Source organism: Carlito syrichta, unplaced genomic scaffold, assembly GCF_000164805.1.
Source record: "Carlito syrichta isolate Samal-C Ts95f unplaced genomic scaffold, Tarsius_syrichta-2.0.1 Scaffold301811, whole genome shotgun sequence".
Classification (NCBI taxonomy): Eukaryota; Metazoa; Chordata; class Mammalia; order Primates; family Tarsiidae; genus Carlito; species Carlito syrichta.
The window spans coordinates 125,695-146,927 of record NW_007245907.1 but is presented as its reverse complement, the minus strand read 5'-3'; the positions used below and the strand labels follow the sequence as shown (position 1 = coordinate 146,927).

Below are 21,233 nucleotides of genomic sequence, written 5' to 3'. Positions count from 1 at the left end.
GTTCGAGACCCGCCTGGGCAGCGAGACCTCATCTCTACAATAAATCAAAAAATCATCTGGACGTGGTAGCGCATGCCTGTAATTCCGGCTACTTGGAAGGTTGAGGTGGAAGGATCGCCAGAGCCCAGCAGGTCGAGGCTTGCGGTGGTTGGGAGCGACCACTGCACCCCAGTCTGGGCGACAGAGTGAGACTCCAACTCAAAAAAAAAAAATCAAGGATGACAACAGACAGAACCAAATGAATAAAAACTAAAAGAAAATTAATACAATAAAAACAGAACCACAAATAATCCAACTACTGGAGTTGTCAAATACTTTCATATACCTGTGAAGAAATGAAAATTTTTACCAAAGAACTGGATTCTAATAAAAGGAATCTGATAAAAAGCAATCATCAAAGTAAATAGATGGGTTTAACACCCCAACAGACACAGCAAAGAAAGAAAGTTCAGTCTAACATACGTGTAACAGGAGCCCCAGTGAGAGAAGAGACAGAATAGGGCAGAAACTATATTTGAAAAGATATGACCCAAGATTTCTCCAAAACAGACAAAAGACATCAAGTAAAAAATTCTAGAAGCTCTACAAATAACCTGGAGAGATACAAAGAAAATCACATCTAGGTACATCAGAGTCAAGCCCCTGAAACCAGAGACAAAGATATTTCCTTTTTTTTTTTCCCCTGTAGAAATGAGGTCTCATTATGTTGCCCAGACTGGTCTCAAAATCCTGGACTCAAACAGTGCTTCTGCCTTGGCCTCCCAAAGTGCTGGGATTATAGGTGGGAGCTAATGCACCTAGCCTGACAAAGATGTTTCTTAAAAGCAGGTACTCACACCTATTATCCCAGTACTTTGGAAGGCCCAGGCAAGAGGACTGCTTGAGCCCAGTTCAAGGTCAGCCTGAGCAACATAGTGAGATTCCATCTATACAAAAAAACTAGCTGGGCATGGTGATGCACACCCATAGTCCCAGCTACTAGGGAAACTAAAGTCAAAGGATCGCTTGAGCCCAAGAGGTCGAGGCTGAAGTAAGCTATGATTGTGCCCCTGCACTTCAGCCAAGGTGATAGAGTGAGACCCCAACTCAAGAAAAAAAAAAAAGAAAAACAGAATAATAAAGACTTGGTTACTCTAAGATGTGGTAAGAAAGGAGGAGGAAAAAACAAATAGAGCAAGTTTTTACTATTTTTTAATACAGACAGAAGATAGAATTATATATCAATAATAGCATTCAATGTAATTATTTATTTAGAGACAGGGTCTCACTCTATCCCCTTCCCAGATAACATGATAGTCGATTCACACTTTTTTGAGTCAGGATCTCACTCTGTTACCCAGACAGGAGTGCAGTGGCATGATCACAACTCATGGCAGCCTCGACCTCCTAGGCTGAAGGCAGGAGAAGGAGGAATGAGCTTGCATGTCCCAAACAAGTACCTCCTGTGTCCAGCTCTAGGCCTAGGGAATTGCTCCCACCCATGAGCTGGTGAGGTGACAGGAGGATCCTAGGGGGCCTCTCCTAGAGTGGGGACCACATCCCCCACAATATGGATTCACTGTATCAGACCTTCACAAGTCCCACTGACGGCCACAGGGCAGTAGATGGGGTAGAAGGTGCTGTCACCTCCTGACTAAGAGGGGCAAGTCCCAGAAGATGCTAGGAGCCCCCAGAGTGGGCTGGGATGGTAGGCACATCAAACACATGGCCAGCCCTGAGCAAGGGGAAGAGTGCTAGGCTCTATATGCCCTCTGAGGGGTAGGTTTCCAAGGAAGGAAGGGGGACTCCAGGGAGAACTGAAGCAACTCATAAGCCTAGCTGGCCAGCTGAGGCCACACAAGAAGGCCAGGACAGCGGACTACTACAAAGTCACACCAGGTCAGTAGGGAAAGGGGCAGGGACAGAGAAACAAGAGAATCTGAGACGGACCTGGAGGCTCGGGCCGGAAGGTCCAGGGCACGGGGTCACCAACCTGAGGAGGGGACAGAGAGAAACCTGCTAGGCCTATCCCAGGCCCCTTCCCCCCAAGCGCTGCCAAGCCAGGGGAGCATGAGATGAGAGCCGTGGCCACCTGACACCACACCAAAATCATATGAACACGCTGAGGAAGCCCAGTCGGGCCACCAGCTGGCCACCATGGCAGAGGGCAGGAGCGTGGGCCTTATGTGCACCCAGTCCTGCACCTCACTGTCCTGTCTTCAGCAGCCACACAAGGTATAGCAATGTGCCCAGAGCCAGTGGCCTACCACGCCCAGCAACAGTTCTTCCCATATTCAGAGCTGTGCAACCACAGAAGGCAGGGGACACTGGGTTGTTCCCACCTCCTGTTTTCGTGGACAATGCTGCAGTGGACACCCGTGTCCAAGATCTAGAGTGGATAATTTCCATTTCTGCTGGGCTGTGCAAATGACTGAAGCTAACACTGGGAGAGATGTTCTCCACGGCAGCTGTGCCATTCTCTTGCACTGACCAAGGCATAGCCCCGCACTGCACACCCAGAGGCAGACTGGTCAGCCCTGGGACCCTGTCTGTCTTGCTCATCAGGAAAGCCTCCTGTGAGGGCCTCGCTTCCCAGAGCCATGGAATGTGCCGACACACCCCCACCATGCTGCTCTAGGCTCCTAGCACACCTGCATGCTGGGCCTGCTCCCCAGGGCCCCAGAGTAGCTGTAGACTCTTGGGAGGCAGAGCTGGACATAGCAACACTGTCCCTGAGAGTGGCAGGGCAGGCTTCTCAGCACAAAGCCCGGGGAGAAGCTGGGCAGGGCAGCAGGCAGAGCAGGGTGGTTTCCAGCAGAGGGAGGGGCCATGGGGGGGCTGCCTGGGTGTTCAGTGTCGTTCCTTAAGATGTGTGAATGCTACACTTTATGCTGAAATGATAAATTTCAAAACTTTACAAGGACATTTTAGTGAAGATTCTGACACTGGAGCTGCCCAGCTGAAGCACAGTTGGGCGTCACCCAGCACCCTGCCTCCCAGGCCCTCCCGCACCCACTCTGAGGAAGAGAGGACAACCTGATGTGCAGCACAGCTGTGAGGGAGGCCACACAGAAATGGCATGAGAGAAATAAGCTCAGAAAGCACCACCACAACCCACAGGACAAGAAGACACCACAGCCTCAAAGAATGGGAGATAACAAGAAAGAGCCCGCAGAACCAGAAACACGAAAGCAGAAATGAAGACCCTTTTGGCCGTGAAGTTCCAGTGCCTCCCATAGCAAAAAGCCAGAAGAAAGAAGGAAAGACAACTAAAGGACCGTTCAGTGGGGTGGGCAGAGGAACAGAGGAACAGAGAGAGAGAGATACAAGGAGTGGCTTCTGAGAAGCCCAGGACAGGAGTGGCCAGGTGGCAGGGCCACTGGGCTCATGTCACTGTGAACCTTCTGAGTGTTCAAATCAAAGAAAAGGCCAGGCGCAGTGGTTCATGCCTATAGTCCCAGCTACTCGAGAAAGAGGGTGAGGTGAAAGGATCATCTGAGCCCAGGAGGATGAGGCTATGTGAGCCATGATCATTGTGCCACTGCACTCCAGCCCGGGCAACAGAATGAGATCCTCACTCGAAAAAACAAATAAATAGATACAATCAAAGAAAAGACATCTGAGGCTTCTGAGGAAATGTCTGGCAGCTACACCAGATCAGAAATGAGCACAGCATGGAGCCACAAGGATGCAGGGCAAGACAGCCAGCACCACTGTGCAACAGGCATGATGCACTTGAAGACACAGCAGGGCGAGGGGGGGAGGCCATCTTTGGGTGGGCACAGCTCAGAACAGTCCATTCTAGAGAGCCTTTGCAGAAGGCTCATGATGTGAGCAGGGTGTTGGCCAGGAAGTGGGGTCCACACAGGAGGGGCAGGGTGACCCCCAGTCCTGGGAAAGAAGCTCTGATATACATGTGCATGGCAAGGTCAAGCGGCAGAGGGTCAAGGTGGGGGAGGTTAGACAGTGGCAGAAGAGGAGGCCACAGAGCCCTGGACACACGTGCTGTCGTAGAGGGCAGCAGAAAATGGGTGATCACAGCAGGGCAGGGACCTTAAAGACCTGCCACAGGCATTTGCAGATACAGCCGGGCTATGACACTGACCACTGCTGCCCATCTACCCTCACGGCATCATGGAGCCCCACAGCTGCAGGCATGCCGGCCTACCTGGCTACAACTCACCTAGGCAGCAGGCCCGCACCTTCTCACATAGAGAACAGCCAAACCGAAGACACTGACAACAGTACACCAGTCCACGTTGGTCCAAGAGCAGGAAGAAAACCAAGGGCAGGATTCCAGGGACCAGCTGAACCCCTGTCCACTTCCAAGGGTTATAGAGGGAGCGGCACCCAGTCTCCCGATTCCTCAATCTGGCAAAAGGTGACCCCAAGTTCAGGCAGCCCTGGATCCACCACGACCGGCCAAAGAGATATTTTTCCACTACACACCAATACCCAGTTCCCACAACCACCGAACCATAATGTCTGAGGGAAGCCAACCAAGCACCAAAGGATACGTGGGGTGCCTTCCGTCCGGCAGACCAGGTAGAGGCAGGCGGCGATCACGTGGGCCATCTTGCGGCCACGTGTCAGGTGCTTGCTCACGGCCATCTTGAAAAAGTTGAAGGCAGTGTCCAAGCAGTGCTGGTTCAGCTGCAGCTGGTTCCCCAAGTGGTGGATGTGCCGCCGTCCTAGGACACACACGGCTCTTAGGAGCGCGGCAGCGCCACGCGGCACCACACGCAGCTAACTTCTAAAAACAAAGAGTGTTCCGTGACCTGTTAGCAATTCAAGGATAAGAACATGGATTTGCCTTTCCTGTGAGTGTCTGCATCCACTTTGTGTGTGTCCAGCTTCCATTTATGAACACGAGCTTGATACCCTGTGATTTTCACGCACCAGGAAGTTCTACCCCACACATGTGCACTGTGGGCTCTGAGCAGACATATGTGCTGTGACACCCTGATATCTGGGTGTCTAGAAAGGGCTCAGCTTGGACTAGTCAGTCAGTATTGCATCCTGACTGCCCTGCCCGCTGTGGTAAGGCCCCTTCTCTAGGTTGTGCCCTGGCCTCATCTCCCTCCCCAAAAGGACAAGGGCCCATTGGCCCACCTCATTCCCAGCAGGGCCTTTTCTATTCAGCCCAGCCCCACTAGCCTGTCCTCCAAGACAGAGAAAGGGCCAGGCTGACCAGCCACCTCCTCTGTTCCCACCACAGGGAAAGGACACAGCAAAGGCACAGACAACACCCAGCAGATGTGAGGGCACTGGGCCCTTTTGGAGACCATGAGACCTTGAAGGGGCCAGGACAGAAGCACCTATGTCTACATACACATTGCCCTGAAGTAAGACCTTCCCGAGAGCTATGGGCCAAAGATGGGATCAAGAAAGGGCAGGCATTGCCCTCAGATGGGAAAAGTATCCAGCCATTGGAGACAGGAAGGCAGAACAGCATCTGAGGGTGTGTGGTGAGGTGGGCAGGCTGACCCCATGCCCCACTCCATCTGCAATGAGGGTATTGTGGGCAGGCAGAGTGCCCCCTCTAGGGGGCACCAAAGGATACAGAGAATACAACAGGTGAGTTAAGACTCAGAAGCCAGCCGGGCTCAGTGGCTCAGCCTGTAATCCCGCGCCTTTGGGAGGCTGAGGTGAGTGGACTGCCTGAGCCCGCGGGTTCGAGACCCGCCTGGGCAGCAACACCTCATCTCTACAATAAATCAAAAAATCAGCCGGGCGTGGTAGCGCACGCCTGTAATTCCGGCTACTCAGAAGGCTGAGGCAGAAGGATCGCCGGAGCCCAGCAGGTCGAGGCTGCGGTGGCCAAGAGCGGCCACTGCACTCCAGTCTGGGCGACAGAGTAAAACTCCAACTCAAAAAAAATAAAAAAAAAGACTCAGAAGCCAGAACAGCCAAGACAACCCCAGAAAATACCAAGAATGGAAAGTCTGCACAACCAGGTCAGGACTTGCTCTAAAGCCACACATAGTAACTGAGGCAACATTGTCCTGACTGAGAACTGACAGACTCACACAGATGAGGACTTGCTCTAAAGCCACACACAGTAACTGAGGCAACACAGTCCTGACTGAGGACAGACAGACTCACACAGATGAGTCTGCCTGTGGGTCAGACCAGATACCACAAAGGGACCCACACGCATTTGGTCACTTGATCATGACAAAGAGGCCAATGCCGAAGAATGGAGGAAAAGTGGTCTTGTGAAACAGTGTGGAAATATTAACTCCAACCCTTACTTTACACTATGCAGAAAAAAATTGATCTGAGGTGTATCACAAACTTAAATGTGAAAAAAAACACAACAGTTTCCAGATGAAAACATGGGACAGTGTCTTCAGATCTTGGTAGTTAAGAATTTCTTAAACACGCTACAAAAAGCCTCATCCAGAAAAAGCTAATATATTAGGCCTTCATTAAAATCAAAATTCAAAAACTTCTGCTCAACAAAAGACAATATTTAGAGAGTGAAAAGACAAGCTATAGACTTGGGAGAAGAATTCAAAATATGTATCTCTAACAAAGGACTTAAATCCATAATATATACTTTCTACAAATTAATTTTAAAAAGGTAACTCAATTGTAAAAAAAAAGAAACAAAGGTACAGAAGACACAAACAGGCACTCACACATAGAGGATTTCCAATGACCAAAGAGCTCAAACAAAGGTTGTCAACATAATTACTCACCAGGGAAAGCCAATTAAAATCACAGTGAGTACTCTACACACCCACCAGAAAGACTAAAACTGGAAAGACTGGCAGATCCCAAGTATGAACACAGCTATGGGGCTATTGGAAATCTTTGAACCTTCCTGTTAATTTTGCTGTGAACCTAAAACCATGCTGGAAAAATAAAGTCCTTTACAAAAGTACACTCTAGACTGTGCACAGTGGCTCACACCTATAATCCCAGTGTTTGGGAGGCCGAGGAGGTAGGATTGTGTGAGGCCAGGAGTTCAAGACCAGCTGGGCAACATAGCAACACATAAAAAATTAGCTGGACGTGGTGGTGCACATCTGTAGTTCCAGCTACTTGCAAGGCTGAGGCAGGAGGATTGCTTGAACCCGAGTTGGAGGCTGCAGTGAACCGTAATTGTGCCACTGTACTCCAACCTGAGCTACAGAGCCAGACTGTATCTCTAAAAATAAAATAAAATAACTCTAATACTACGCTTCCAGGGACCACCTACAGCTCAGCACCAGCAAGACTCCTAGAGCGTGTGGGGCCTGAAAACGAGGTTGCTCCCTCCCAGGTGAGCACTGGTGCTAAGTTGCTGCAGTTCACATTTGCCACTGATGATGGTCCTTCTCATCCTCTGGGGACGTAGGAAGGAGGGAGAGGACGTGGTCTGCGTGGTTTCCCTTATTGGAAAAAAAAAGGACATTCTGTGTGGTTCCTGTGCTAGGGAGCAGAGAGCCATGCCGAGCAAACCAGCCACAAGAGACTTCCAAGGGGCTAGGCCCAACCCCGCAGAGGCAACAAGAGTGCGTTTGGGGTCTGCACACTCTATGCTCATCACTGTACACATGTTACACCAGGAAAAACAGACCAGCAGAGTAGAAGGACTTCTGGGAAATGTGACCCAAGACAAGGGCTCAGCAGCCAATGGGAAATGCGCCAGCCTAGCAGAACCACAGACAAGAGAAAAATGAAACTCCAAAGGTCTGAGTTGGGTTTTTTTTGTTTGTTTGTTTGTTTTTTGAGTTGGAGTCTCCAGCATCGACCTGCTGGACTCTAGCGATCCTTCCACCTCAGCCTCCAAGTAGCCAGAACTACAGGCATGAGCTACCACGCCCGGCTAATTTTTGATTTACTGTAGAGACAAGGTCTCGCCAAGTTGCCTGGGCTGGTTTTGAACTTGCGGGCTCAGACAATCCACCCACCTCAGCCTCCCAAAGTGCTGGGATTACAGGCTGAGCCACTGAGCTCGGCCAGTCTGAGATTTTAAAAAGAGAGACCAAAACTCAGACTGGCCTTTACCGCCCCTTGCCAGCAGACCCTGAATAGTGTCCTCACCCTTTGGGGGACACCTGTTTCCAGCATCCTGGAGGGGAGACAAATCCACATTCAAACAAGCAGGAGGTCAGGGTTTCTCTCTCTCAACACAATATGGGCAGGCACCCAGCAAAAGCCAAGAGGGCCCCTGACAGAGTATAAGCAGGGACGAGCAGATGGAGCAGTGTCCTCAGGGATGGGTACGGTCAAGGCAGAAGGGCCCACAAACTTACTTCCCTCTTTCTTGTTTTCTGAGAAAGGCACTCAAGACTCCCTACAAATAGTAACAGCCAGAAGCTAAATTCAGGGATTTTAACCAAACCCAATAGGCAGGAGGGGTGGGTCATGGTGACTCAGTGGGCTAAGCATTCCAGTGAACCTTGGGCTGATTTCCCCCCAGCACCCACAGAGCTTGGTTTTGACCCACAGGATGTGAAACTTCCAGATCATGGGGATGGGGGAGAGAAGGAAAACGGGAAGAATAAGGAAACTAAAAAGAAGCATAACTCAGGATTAAATACACAAAGGGCAGTAAAGGGTTTTTTTTTTAATTTTTAAAAAAAACTTGTTACAAAATATGAAATAAGAAGCAGGAAAAACCAACACATAAAAAACACCCCAATTGTGAAGGGTCAGAATCCCCCCCCGTGTCTCTAGAAATGTCTGGAAAATACACTAGGATCTGCCCCATAGATACCCTTCCACTACAACATATGATGACAGCAAGGAAATGACACTGGCACAAACACACTGGGGCAGAGAGAAAAGGAAGTCACCAGGACAGGCTAGACTGACCGCCTCCCTTGGCCCCCGCACTCTTCCCGGCAAGGGCAGCACCTGACCAGGTGGTGGGAAAGTCCAACAGCAGGCAGTGAGATGTGGCCCCTGCTGCAGTGCCCGGGCTGCCAGTGGTCGACCCTGGACGAGGGTCCAAGTGGAAAGGTCTGCTGAGAGCCCCAGGACCACCTACACCCAGTTAAGACTCACCCAGGGGTGTGGGGACAGCTCCCCATGCTTGGGTCACAGGGCCCGCCCGGCCATGTACTTCACTGACACCCAGCCCTATGGAGCTGGCAGGTAGACTCCCTCTCTGCTATTGGTTTCGGGTGTCACTGCTGTGAACATGCCTCCACTAACACCACTGCTCACCATCAGAAGACAGGTCATAGGACCTTGGAGCAATAGAAACTGTATTCTCCAGGGGCAGCAAGGGTCCCACGGGAGGAGAAGAAAAGGTCCAGCAGCCCCAGGTGCAGCGAGCAGAGCTGGGCTAATGCTGGGCAGGTCTGAAAGTCAGAGGTGACTTAGCAGAGTGGGGTCAGGCCACGTCACAGAGAAGTTTATATCTGTGTATGTCCATAACAGAGTCTTATAACAGGCAAAACAAAAACCCAACAAGACTATGGGTGGAAACACAAATCCAAGGCCACTGTGACAGACAGTACAAGCAGGACAAAACTGATGGGGGGGGAGTCCAACCCAACAAAACACACAGAACACTGCACCACTTCCTGGAAGAAGCATTCCTATCAAGTGTCCAACACACACATGTGTTACAGAACAGACCACCACCAGGCCAGGAAGCACGACCCAACACACTTCGAAAGCTGAAATCACAAGGCAGATGAGAGGGATGAGCCGGAAATCAGTCAGGAAGGAGCCTAATCTGAGAGTAAGTACCCAGGGCCAAAGGAATAAGCACAATGGAAATTTAAAGACCCACCATACCAGGAATGGTAATAACAGATGTTCCTGGGAGTTTGCCGAGCAGTTCACCAGCCAGCCTGGACAAGGTATAGATCACGTCCATGGGTGACAGCAGACCCAAGGGGAGGAGGGTGGTAGGGTCCCAACCGCCTGGAAGTGGCCCCAGAGAACGGCCAGGGTGATGTGCTGCCCACTGGAGACACACTCCCTGGTCCAGCAGACAAAGACAGCAGGACCTGGGGCTGCACCCCACCAGGAGGGCCTCCTCAGGGCTGTAATTCCTGAAAGTGTGTAGGAGGAAACAGCCAAGGTGACCCAGCACAGAGTATCCCTGCCTGAACAGACCCACAGCTAACAACACACACACAGTGGGAGACCAATGCTTCACTGTGGTCAGGGACAAGACATGGATGTCTCCCCACCACTGTTGTTCTACATGGCACTGCAGGTTCTAGCCAGGGTCACCAGTCAAGAAAAAAAAATAGACAACTAGATTGGAAAGAAAAGGAAAGCTGTGTCTATTCACAGATGATAGGATCTTATTCAGGAAATTCTATGAAATCTACTAAAAAACTATTAGGATTAAAAAATGAGATCAGGACTTAGCCTGTAATCCCAGCACTTTGGGAGGCTGAGGTGAGTAGATTGCCTGAGCCCGCGAGTTTGAAATCAGTCGGGCAACTTGGCGAGAACTTGTCTCTAAAATAAATTTTTAAAAAATTAGCCAGGCATGGTAGCGCATGCCTATAGTTCCGGCTCCTTGGAAGGCTGAGACTGAGGGATCACCAGAGCCCAGCAGGTCCATACAGGGGTGGCCGTGAGCCACTGCACTCCAGCCTGGGCAATGAAGTGAGACTCCAACTCAAAAAAAAAAACAACAAAAAGCATGAGGTAGTTTAACAAATATTAGCGTGGAAAGATATCTCAGACATATAAAAATATAAGAGTTCAGCAAGGTTGCAGTATATGAGATGAATATACAAATATCAACTGGGAATATGTTTAACAAAAGAAGTGTAAAACTTATACTTTGAAAACTACTAAAATAGTATAAATAAATTAAAGAAGACTTAAATCAATGGAAAGACATCCTGTGTTCAGGGATCAGAAGACTTAATATTGCTTAGATGACAGTACTCCCCAAAATGATCAACAGATTAATGTAATCCCCATCAAAATTCCAGCTGATTTCTTTGCAGAAAGTGACAAGCTGATACCAAAATTCATACTGATATTGAATAGACTCAGAACAGGCAACATAACACTCTTGATTAAAAAGAACAATGTTAAGCTGGGCTCGGTGGCTCAGCCTATAATCCCGCGCCTTTGGAAGGCTGAGGTGAGTGGATTGCCTGAGCCTGCGGGTTCAAGACCTGCCTGGGCAGCGAGACCTCATCTCTACAATAAATCAAAAAATCAGCCGGGCGTGGTAGCGCATGCCTGTAATTCCGGCTACTTGGAAGGCTGAGGCGGAAGAATCGCCGGAGCCCAGCAGGTCGAGGCTGCGGTGGCCGGGAGCAAGCCACTGCACTCCAGTCTGGGCGACAGAGTGAGACTCCAACTCAAAAAAAAAAAAAAAAAGAGAACAATGTTAGAGGACTCATACTTCCTAATATCAAAACTTACTGCAAAGCTACAGTAACCTAAACAGTGTGGTGCTAGCAAAAGGACAGTCATATAGACAAATGACAAAGAATTGGGAATCTAGAAGTAAACCTCTACACTTTTGTTGAATTGATTTTCAACAAAGGCATCAAGGTCAGGCACAGTGGCTTATGCTTGTAATCTCACACTTTGAGAGGCCAAGGAGGGAGAATTGCCTGAGCTCAGAAGTTTGAGACCAGCAACATAGTGAGACTCTGTCCCTACAAAACAGTAAAAAATTAGCCAGGCATGGTGGAGGCTGCCTGTAGTCCCAACTACTCAGAAGACTGAGTCAGGAGGATCACCTGAGCGTAGGAGTTTGAGGCTGTGGTGAGCCATGATCACACACACCACTGCACTCCAGCCTGGGTGACAGAGTAAGACCCTGACTAAAAACAAAAACAAAAACAAAAAAAACCCATGAGGGCGCGAAGAGGGAGCCAAATGAGAAAATATAGACTTTTCAACAAATGGTCCTGGAAAAACTGAATATTCAGACACAAGAGTGAAGGTGGGCCCTCACCTTATACCATATGCAGAAATTACCTCAATGTAGATCAATACCTAAATGTCAGAGCCAAAACCAAGAATTCAAAAAAATCCTAAGCAAATACCTTCCTGATGTGGACTAGATGAGGCAGTACTCCTTAGTTACAATGCCAAAAGCACATGCAACAAAAGGAGAAGCATAGACACCATCAAAATTTTAAACTGTTGTGCTCCAAAGGACACCATCAAAAAATGAAGAGAAAAAAAAGAAAAGAAAAGAAAATGAAAAGAACACAGGAAATGGGTGAAAATGTTCTGAAAATCAAACATCTGGTAAAAAGCTTGTATCTAAAATATACAAGGCACTTTTTCAGTTCAATAATAAGACAGATAACCTAACAAACTTTTCTCCAATTTGGCATGAACTGGTCCTTTACAACAAGAATGCCACTACAGTATTGCACTGCTGTAAGTGTGTGCTTCTGTCTTCATCTCAACCGAGACCAGGAACCCAGGCTGTGGAACTGGCGGGGTCCACGGACCTTGTCCCAAGAGGCCTGGCAGTCTCTGCAGGATGCCCAGGAGGACCCCAGTGACTGCCGGGGGACTTGAGGACAGCTCCTTCCCAAAGCGTGCCTGTGCAGGCATGTGGGTGACGGGTGGCAGGCTCAGGGCTCTATAGGCCGAGTCTGTGCACCCTTCACCAGGTCACCCTCCAGCTCTGGGACCTGCCCCACCCCCCACCCCACAGTGGTACCCGCAGAGGGAAATACCATTCTGTAGGGTCTGTGCTCTCGACTCTTTTCCTAGATTCACATGGAAGCCGCCACCCAAAGTTGGGGTTTTGCCAGCACCTAGAAACACAAAGAGACAATTAGCCAAAACTTGGCAGAGAGGGTCTGCACCTATCATCCTTTCTTATATCCAAAGACGCAAAGTGAGACCAAGTCAGGGCAGCGTTCCTACGGGAAGCAGTGGCAAGGTGAGCCCCTGTACATCACTCACCTGGGCCCAGGAATCCCTGGGCAGGAAGTCCCTCTCCCTCTGCCCAGTCACAGGGTGAGGATACCCCTGAGCATGGGTTGGCCTCCATCATGCCCGGGCCACCCACCCAGCAAACCACTGCCCAGTGGCCATGGGAATGTGACCATGGGAACACACCCATCTCCCTCTGGGCTGCAGGCTCCTGGCGGGCAGACCATCTGCATGTCCCAGTCCCAATAGCTGGCAGGTCAGCAAGAGGTCTGCACCTCTGGCTATCCGTGCATGATGTGGCCACAGCCAGACAGGCAGGAGCAGACATGTTGCTCCAGAGCCCCACCTGCTGAGAGTCAGTCCAGGATGTCCCTGCATTCTCCCCTGCAGGGCTTCAGGGCTGGGGCCCAGGCCCTGGTCCCTTTGGAGACTCCAAGTGGATATACCGATCATTCACAGGCTTACGAGCCTCACCCTGAAGCCTGGTCTTTCAAGGACTGCATGCTGGGCAAGAGCACAAGGGTGTACACAAAGGCTGTGAAGCAGAACATGCTCCCATCTCGAGGGTCAGCCCTCAAGGGCCAGCATAGGGGCCAGCACATCTGTGATGAAAGATAGATCGAGGACCAATGGGACCAGCACATCTGTGATGAAAGACAGATCAAGGACTGATGGCTTAGACAGTGAGGGGACACACCCACAGCCTCTGCCATGTGGGGACAGATGCAGGGCCTTCAGAGGGACTGGGAAGAATGAAAGGCCATGCAGTGACAGGGACCCATGGGACCCATTGACCTGTGGAGCCCATGGCAGAAGCCTGGGACAGGCCTTCTGGGGAAAGCACAGGGCCTGCCACTTGCAGTCAGCAGGGGCCTTGGGGTCACCAGCAGAGTGGCCACCAGGGCAGGCCTGCAGAACCAGCACAGCTTCTGGCTTATCTGTGAATGCAACTGAATTCCAAACAAACACTACTGAAATTATTTAACAACCTCACTGAGATGACTTTAACGTTCAGCTGGAAGCAAAAAGGAACCACACTCAGTAGCCAAGAAAACCAGAAGCAGCGAGTATGCCTGGCCCCGAAGCTCAGCACTGCACATGGCAGGCAGCGCTCAGTTCTCTAGTCATGCAAAAGCAGAACCAGGGCCTTCCGCAGGCTGAGGTTCAGAGCTGGTCTCCTGGTAGGTAATGTGGCACTGGGCCCGCCAGGTTAGCAGGGGCACAGGCGTTCTCCAACAGAGGCAGTGCTGGGATGGGGCCGTGCCTGGGACGGGAGGGCTGTCACGACTAGGGTTGCATGGTTTTCCATGGCTGCCATGACAAACTGCCATAAAACTTGTGGCTTCCAAGAAGATGGAGCAGGTCCCAGTGGTGTGACCTCGTGGGAGCTGGAGAAGACCAGACAGGGGCATGTTGGGGTCCCTGCTGACACACCAATCCAGGGGAGAGGCCAGGAGCAACACAGAGTCCAGGGGAGGCCTGTCCAGGAGCAAGGGGGCTTCAAACCAGACCACTGCGTCAACTCTGAACTCTTCAGGAACCCAAGTGGCCCTGTGCTGAGATCATGGCATCTGCATTTCCTGCCCTCCTGCCAGAGTTCTTTGTTTTGTGAGTGGTTTTAAGCTTCAGAATTTTATATTTTAAATCTTGCAGATGAAAAAAGCCCACTGAAGACCAGTCACTGGTGGTCTTGACCAGGACAGCTGCCCCCGGCATACTGGTCTCCAGCACACACTCCCCATCTACAACTTTCATTTTAGAACCACCATGTTGTTCGAATCAATTATGGGTGTATGCTTTTACTAGATAATTCATATAATATTACATTGGAAAAAGATGAAAAACCTCTGAAGCCCAGCTTAGACAGAGGGCAGCCAGGCATGCCTCAGGCAGAGTAGGGCCACAAAGAGACGCCACATCCCATCACAGGTGGTACCCCGATCCTAGCTGGAGTGAATGTCATCACTTCATGCCCCACCACCAAGTAACCCCTTGTTCTCCCACCCACCTGTATGTCCCCTACCCTACCCTCCACTTCCAACCCCCAAACCTTCAGGACTCCCACTTCCTATCCCTGCACTGTTCTTCCGTCCTCCCACGCCCCAGGTGCCCTTCGGGGGGTTACTCCACCTGCACCTGCTCTGAAGCAGGCTCCTGACTTCTGCTGTCCCATGTATGCACACACACGTATGTACACAGCAGAAAACACATGTGGACAGTGCAAAGGGGCCACTCATTAAATCCCAGAACGCTAACCAGGGATGGGCTCACCGAAGCGTGGAGATTAGCCTACATCTCACCTCTGGCTGCACCTGCACATGGATCCTGCCCTTAGATACCCTCTGCTTCTAAAGACATTTCCTATTTTCCGTAACACATTTCCATGATTAAAAAAAACATAACTGGACCTCACTGCAGAAGTACCAGGTCCTGCAGGCCCTGGCTGAGACTGCCCCCTTGTGGACAGCGGGGAGGAGTCGGCCAGTCCACAGACCAGAGATGAAGTCTTTGAGGAACAAAAGGCACCAAGGCCTGAGCCCAGCACCTGCAGAGGTGCATCATGTGCCAGCCACCTTGCTGGTCTGTCCCATTACAAAGTCAGCAACATCTACACCCGGACCAGAGAGAATAGTGGGCCAAGGAGCTGTGACACCCTGGAAAGACCTGCACAGCACAGCACAGCACCGCCTCCATCTCCTTCAAGGATTCTCTGTAATAACTGTGTGCCAATTACTTAGCTGAGGGGCTTCTGCGGCTGCTGCAAACCTCCTGTGGGGGTTCCCTCCAGAAGGCCCAGCTGAGTGTGTAGCATAGAGAGGAATCCCACAGCCCTACAGGCTCAGCTCATCAGACAGAAGCACCCAAAGGGACTGGATGAAGCCACAGTGTATCCCCGAGTGTGGAGGCCGAGGACTAGGGAACACTGGGGCGTGCCATGCCAGTGGGGCCTGCAGAGAATCACAGCAGGGCCAGATGCAGGCAGCAGGGCTCAGAGCGTGTGCACAGACATACACGGAAGCCTGTTCTCACAGAACCTGTTGGTACGATGAGGACTGGATCACGGAAGCCAGGGTGTAGAGCACGGCAGGCATGGCATCAAGTCACTTGGCTGCCTCTAGGACAGAATTCAGCCGACAATTCCCGAGGGTAGGTCCCTTCAGCCAAAACTTGGGGCTCTGAAGGCCACAGGACAGAAACAGAGACCCAGAGCCTCCACCCTCAGGACCAGAGACCAACCAGGCCCATGCTCAGACTCCACATGGCACTGCGGGCAGAAGCCAGATGCCATGGCCTTCCCTAGGGTAGAGGGAGATCCCCAGCAGGCAAGGGCATCTCCACCTCCTAGGTCCTCTCCGTGGTCAGAGCAACAAGCCTTCCCCAAGTCCAGCCCTAGGTGACATGAGGGCATCAGTCACAGAATGGGGCCAACCACACCATCACTCATAACCGGACACCAGCACTGGCACCTTGACTTGGAGGACTAAGTGTGCAGTCACTGAAAGTTCTGATCAAGGGAACCATGAGAAATGCTCTCCACCCCACGAGTTCTGGGAACACGGGGAAGGTCTGCTGCTCCCAGCATAGGAGGAGGGACCCAGAGGAAGTGGGAGACCTGGGCTACCTGGTATGGGAGTTCCTGTGGCTCCTAGGTGCCCAGGCTCTTGCCCTACACACTGGGGGGTGACTACAACAGTTCCCGGGGGCAGAATGTGCGCCATCACCAGCTCCTACTGGTGGAGGAAAGACTCAGGGGACACTTGGCCCAGGACACTGAAGTGCACATGCTGCTAGGGAGCCCTGCTTGGCCCCAAAACCCAGACGCCATGGGGCTATGACCTCCTCAGCCCATGGAACATAGTCCTCAGACATTGCCCTCCTCTCCAAACCGTCCATGTTCGGAAGGGCCTGGAACATGGGGAACCTGGTGTGGCTTCCCAACAGGGTCCAGTGTCTAAGATCAGGACTCTCCTGCAGTGACACAGTCCCAAGACAACTACCAAGGGCAGACCACAAGCAAGGACAGACAGTGGCCCTGGGTCTTAGGAACCAGTGACTGAGAGAGAAACCTCGGTGTTCAGTATGAAGCAAGAGCAAGGCATGTGGAGCACAGGGCACCGGTACTTGCACATGTGCCAGGATAAATGAGAAGTCACAAAAGTGTCCCACTCAGTGTGACTGCTGCTGTGATGGGGCAAGAAATGCCAGTGGGCACCCATGGAGTCTGCCTGGGAGACAGAGCAGCTCCCCAATGGTCAACGCCTCCTCTCCTCCCCACTCTGCCCCAGGGGCTGAGAACCCACACCCCCACGGTACAGCCTCAGGAGCATGACAGTTGGCAGCTGGGAGGCCTCTCCCTGGAGAGCACGCTGGGCAGAGCAGCATCTTGGTGCCACCTACCAGTGCTGGCTCTGAACTGTGCTCATGACACCTGCTCACTACTGCCCTCCCTCCACCCAGGGGCCTAATGAGGACAAAGTGTTGCCGCTGGGCCCCAGGTGTACCTGGATAGCGCCTCCCCAGGGAAGCTCTAAGTGTCGCTACTGTAGCAACTTGTTTTATTACTGTTATTCCCATCCCAACAGGCATCCAAGCAAGTCTTGGCAACGTGTGATGAAGCTGCAGCATGACCCAAGGCCTCTGCCCAGAAGCCCTAAAAGACAGCCAGATATCAAGGTAGCATCGCTTATGGAAGAATCGGGAAGATCAGAGGGAGCAGCAGGGGTGAGAATTCTGTGAAAGTCAAAGCCAGTTCTTTGAAATAATCGATAAAACAGATATACTTCTAATAAGCGACAAAGAGAAAGCAAGAAGACAAAACCGCAACATCGAGAGGGAAAGGGTGTCACAAGAGACCCTGCCAACATCAGGAGGGTGAGGGGAGGCCTTGAGCAGCACCACATGCACAAATCCAGAAGAGTCAGTTCCTCAGACTCCCAAAACTCACCCAAGGTGAGACAGACAGTCTAAGATACAACTGTCAACTCAACTGTGAAAGAAGCTAAAGCCACCGCTAAGAACCTTCCAATAAAGAAGCCTCCACACCCAGATGGCTACATTGGTGAATTCTCCTAGATACTTCAGAAAGAACTAACACTAATTCCAGAAGATGGCAGAGGAGATACTTCCCAACCTATTCTATAAGGTATATTTCCTGATTTCCAAACCAGACATCACAAGAAAACTGTGATGTCCCACATGAACACAAACAAAAATCCTCAACAAAATACTAGCAAATTTGACCCAGCAATACATACAAAGAATAATGCCCAAAACCAAGTGGGTTTACCCCAGAAACACAAGCCAGGTTCAACCTTCAAAAATCAGCCACATCATCAGATTAAAGAAGAAAAATATAGGGTCGTATCAGTTGATACAGAAACAGCACCTGACAAAATGCAACATCCACTCATGATAAATACTCTTAGCAAACTAGGACTAGAAAGAGAGCATCCTTGACTTCACAACATCACTGATGGTCAGGGACTGAGTGATTCTCCTTGAGACTGGAAACAATGCAAAAATGCTCTAAGACAAAAATGAAAGGAAAAAAAAAGGAAGAAATAAATAAAACAGTCCTTATTTATACACAACATGATTGTCTAAGTAGAAAATCTCAGGGAGTCTATAAAAAACTCCTAGAACTAACAAGTTTAGCAAAGTCACAGGAAACAGGCCAACATACAGAAATCAATCATATTTCTAAATATAAACAAGGAATGTTGAAAATGAATTTTAAAAAAATACCATTTACAATGATTCCAAATAGATCTCAGGTAAATATCTAAAAAATATACAGGGGCTGTGTGCTGAAAATTTCCACACACGGATAAATTATACCAAAGAAAACCTAAATGAACTCAGCGACACACTGTGTTCACAGATTAGAAGACTCAACATGTTAAAAGCATCAACCCTCCCCAACTTTATCGAGAGATTGAATGCAATTCCAATCAAAACCCCAGCAAGACATTAGTACAGGCTGAACATTCCAAATCTGAACATTGAAAACAGAAACGCTCCAAAATCTGACACTCTGAACACAGACATGATGCTCAAAAGGAATGATCATCAGAGCATCTCAGATTTCAGATTCTCAAGTTAGAGATGCTCAGCCAATAAGTATAATGTAAATATCCCAAGATCCAAACACTTCTCATCCTAAGCATTTCAGATAAGACACCCTCAACCTGTAGATACACACAAATTTACTCAAAAGTTAAAAAGGGAAAGTAAGTACAATCACTACAACCATTCTGAAAAGGAAGAATGCTGAAGACTCACAGCACCTGATTTCAAGACAGTATAAAATGTACAGTCAAGAAGACAGTGTGGCGTTAACAAAGAAAACATCATCCTGATATACAGCACAGAACAGAGAGCCCAGAAACAGATCCACAGACATGGCCCAGCAGCCCTCATCAAGGAGCAAAGGCAATTCAACAGGGAACGGGCAGTCTTCCAACAAAGGGTGTTAAGACAACAGGACATCCACGTGCCAAAGACGAACCTCAACCTATTCATCACACCTATATATACATCACATACAAAACTCAATATGGGCCACAGACCTAAACAGAAGACATTTAAAAAGCTTTGAGAAGAAAAACATCATGACTTGGGGTTATGTAAAGACTTCTCAGGCATGACACCAAAAGTACAATTTATGAAAGAAAAAAATGAATACACTAGACTGCATCAACATGCAGAACTTCTATTCAAAATTTAAAACTTCTGCTCAGCAAATCACACACACAACAGAGGACTTGCAGCTAGAAGACAAAAAGAACTCCCAAAACTTAACCAGAAGAAAACCACCCAAGGCCAGACACGGTGGCTCAAGCCTGTAATTCTAGTACTTTGGAAGGCCGAGACAAGAGGATTGCCTGAACTCAGGGGTTTGAGACGTCTCCACAATAAATCAAAAAATTAGTCAGGCATGGTGGTGAACGCCTGTAGTTTCAGCTCCTTGGAAGTCTGAGGCGGAAGGATCACCTGAGCCCAGCAGGTCAAGGCTGTGGTGACCGTGAGCATGCCACAGCACTCCAGCCTGAGCGACAGAGTGAGACTCCAAACCACCCAAGTAAAAGATACTGAACAGGCATTTTGGCAGAGAGGACTCAGCAGACAGGTTTTAAGAGACGTTTAACACCACTAGCAGGTAGGGAAATACCAAGTGACACAAGGACAAGAGGCTGCACACCTGCAGGGATAACTAAAAGAAAAAACGCTGACAACACCAAGTGCTGGTGAAGATGTGGTGAGAACGCACAATGGCCACATTGAAAAACTGTGTGGCCGGGCTCAGTGGCTCAGCCTGTAATCCCAGCACTTTGGGAGGCCAAGGTGAGCAGTTGCCCACGGGTTCGAGACCAGCCTGGGCAACTTGGCGAGACCTCGTCTCTACAATAAATCAAAAATTAGCCAGGCATGGTAGTGTGCACCTGTAACTCCAGCTACCTGGAAGGCCAAGGCGGAAGGATTGCTGGAGCCCAGCAGGTAGAGGCAGCTACCTGTGTGTGGCCGTGTGTGCCACTGCACTCCACCCTGGGTGACGAAGTGAGACTCTGACTCAAAAAAGAAAGAAAGAAAAGTGTGTGGTCGGGCATGGTAGCTCACATCTATAATCCCAGCACTTTGAGAGGCCAAGGTGAGTACTGCCTGAGCCGACAAGTTCAAGACCAGCCTGGGCAATTTGGTGAGACATCATCTCTACAATAACTCAAAAAATTAGCCGGGCATGGTGGTGCATGCCTGTAGTTCCAGTCACTTGGAAGGCTGAGGTGGAAGGATCACCCGAGCCCAGCAGGTCGAGGCTGCAGTGGCCATGAGCATGCCACTGCAGTCCAGCCTGGGTGACAGAATGAGATTCCAACTAAGAAAAGAAAGAAAGAAAGAAAGAAAAACAATGTGTGACAATTTCCCATAAACACACACTGAACTTTCCTTGAGAAATTAAAACGTGTGTCCACACAAAAAGCCACACGTGAATGCTTTCAGCAGCTCTATTTACAACCGCTGAAACTGGCCACAACCACTCTGGACCACGAGTCCCGTAAAATAAAAAGTCCAGCGACTGCATCTGCAGCAACCTGGGTGCCTGAGAGGAAGAGCCAGTCCCCAAAGACCACCAACAATCTGAGTCCATGCCCTGGAAACTCCAAAGAAACAAAACTACTGGCACAGAGACAATAAAGAGATAGCCTGGGGGGGCGCGATGGGACTTTCCTTTGCCCGATCCACCGACGTGTCAGAAGGCGCAGGACTGTACCCCCAAGTCAGCAAATGACACCGTGCGTCTGGTTCAAAGAGGGGGGCCGACAGGGGTCTCCTCGCCCCCTTCTGTTAAGCCCCATCGCGAAGCGAAGCTGCCCGCACCCCGGCCCGGACGCACCGTCCAGCGACACGAACTGGCCCACGGCTGCCGA

At 50.1% G+C, this 21,233-nt stretch overlaps 1 protein-coding gene across 1 annotated transcript in view; it reads right to left on the bottom strand.

Moving 5' to 3' along the window:
* The window catches only part of BRF1 (BRF1, RNA polymerase III transcription initiation factor subunit), a 55,430-nt gene extending 34,210 nt beyond the window's left edge, over positions 1-21,220 (bottom strand). The window contains exons 1-3 of the mRNA XM_008055282.2: positions 21,200-21,220; positions 12,606-12,686; positions 4,497-4,670 (exon numbers count right to left, since the gene is read on the bottom strand). Coding sequence (XP_008053473.1) covers positions 4,497-4,590 — 94 coding nt within the window. The 5' untranslated portion in view covers positions 4,591-4,670; positions 12,606-12,686; positions 21,200-21,220. The remainder of the gene's footprint in view (positions 1-4,496; positions 4,671-12,605; positions 12,687-21,199) is intronic.
* Between the last annotated feature and the right edge of the window lie 13 nt (positions 21,221-21,233).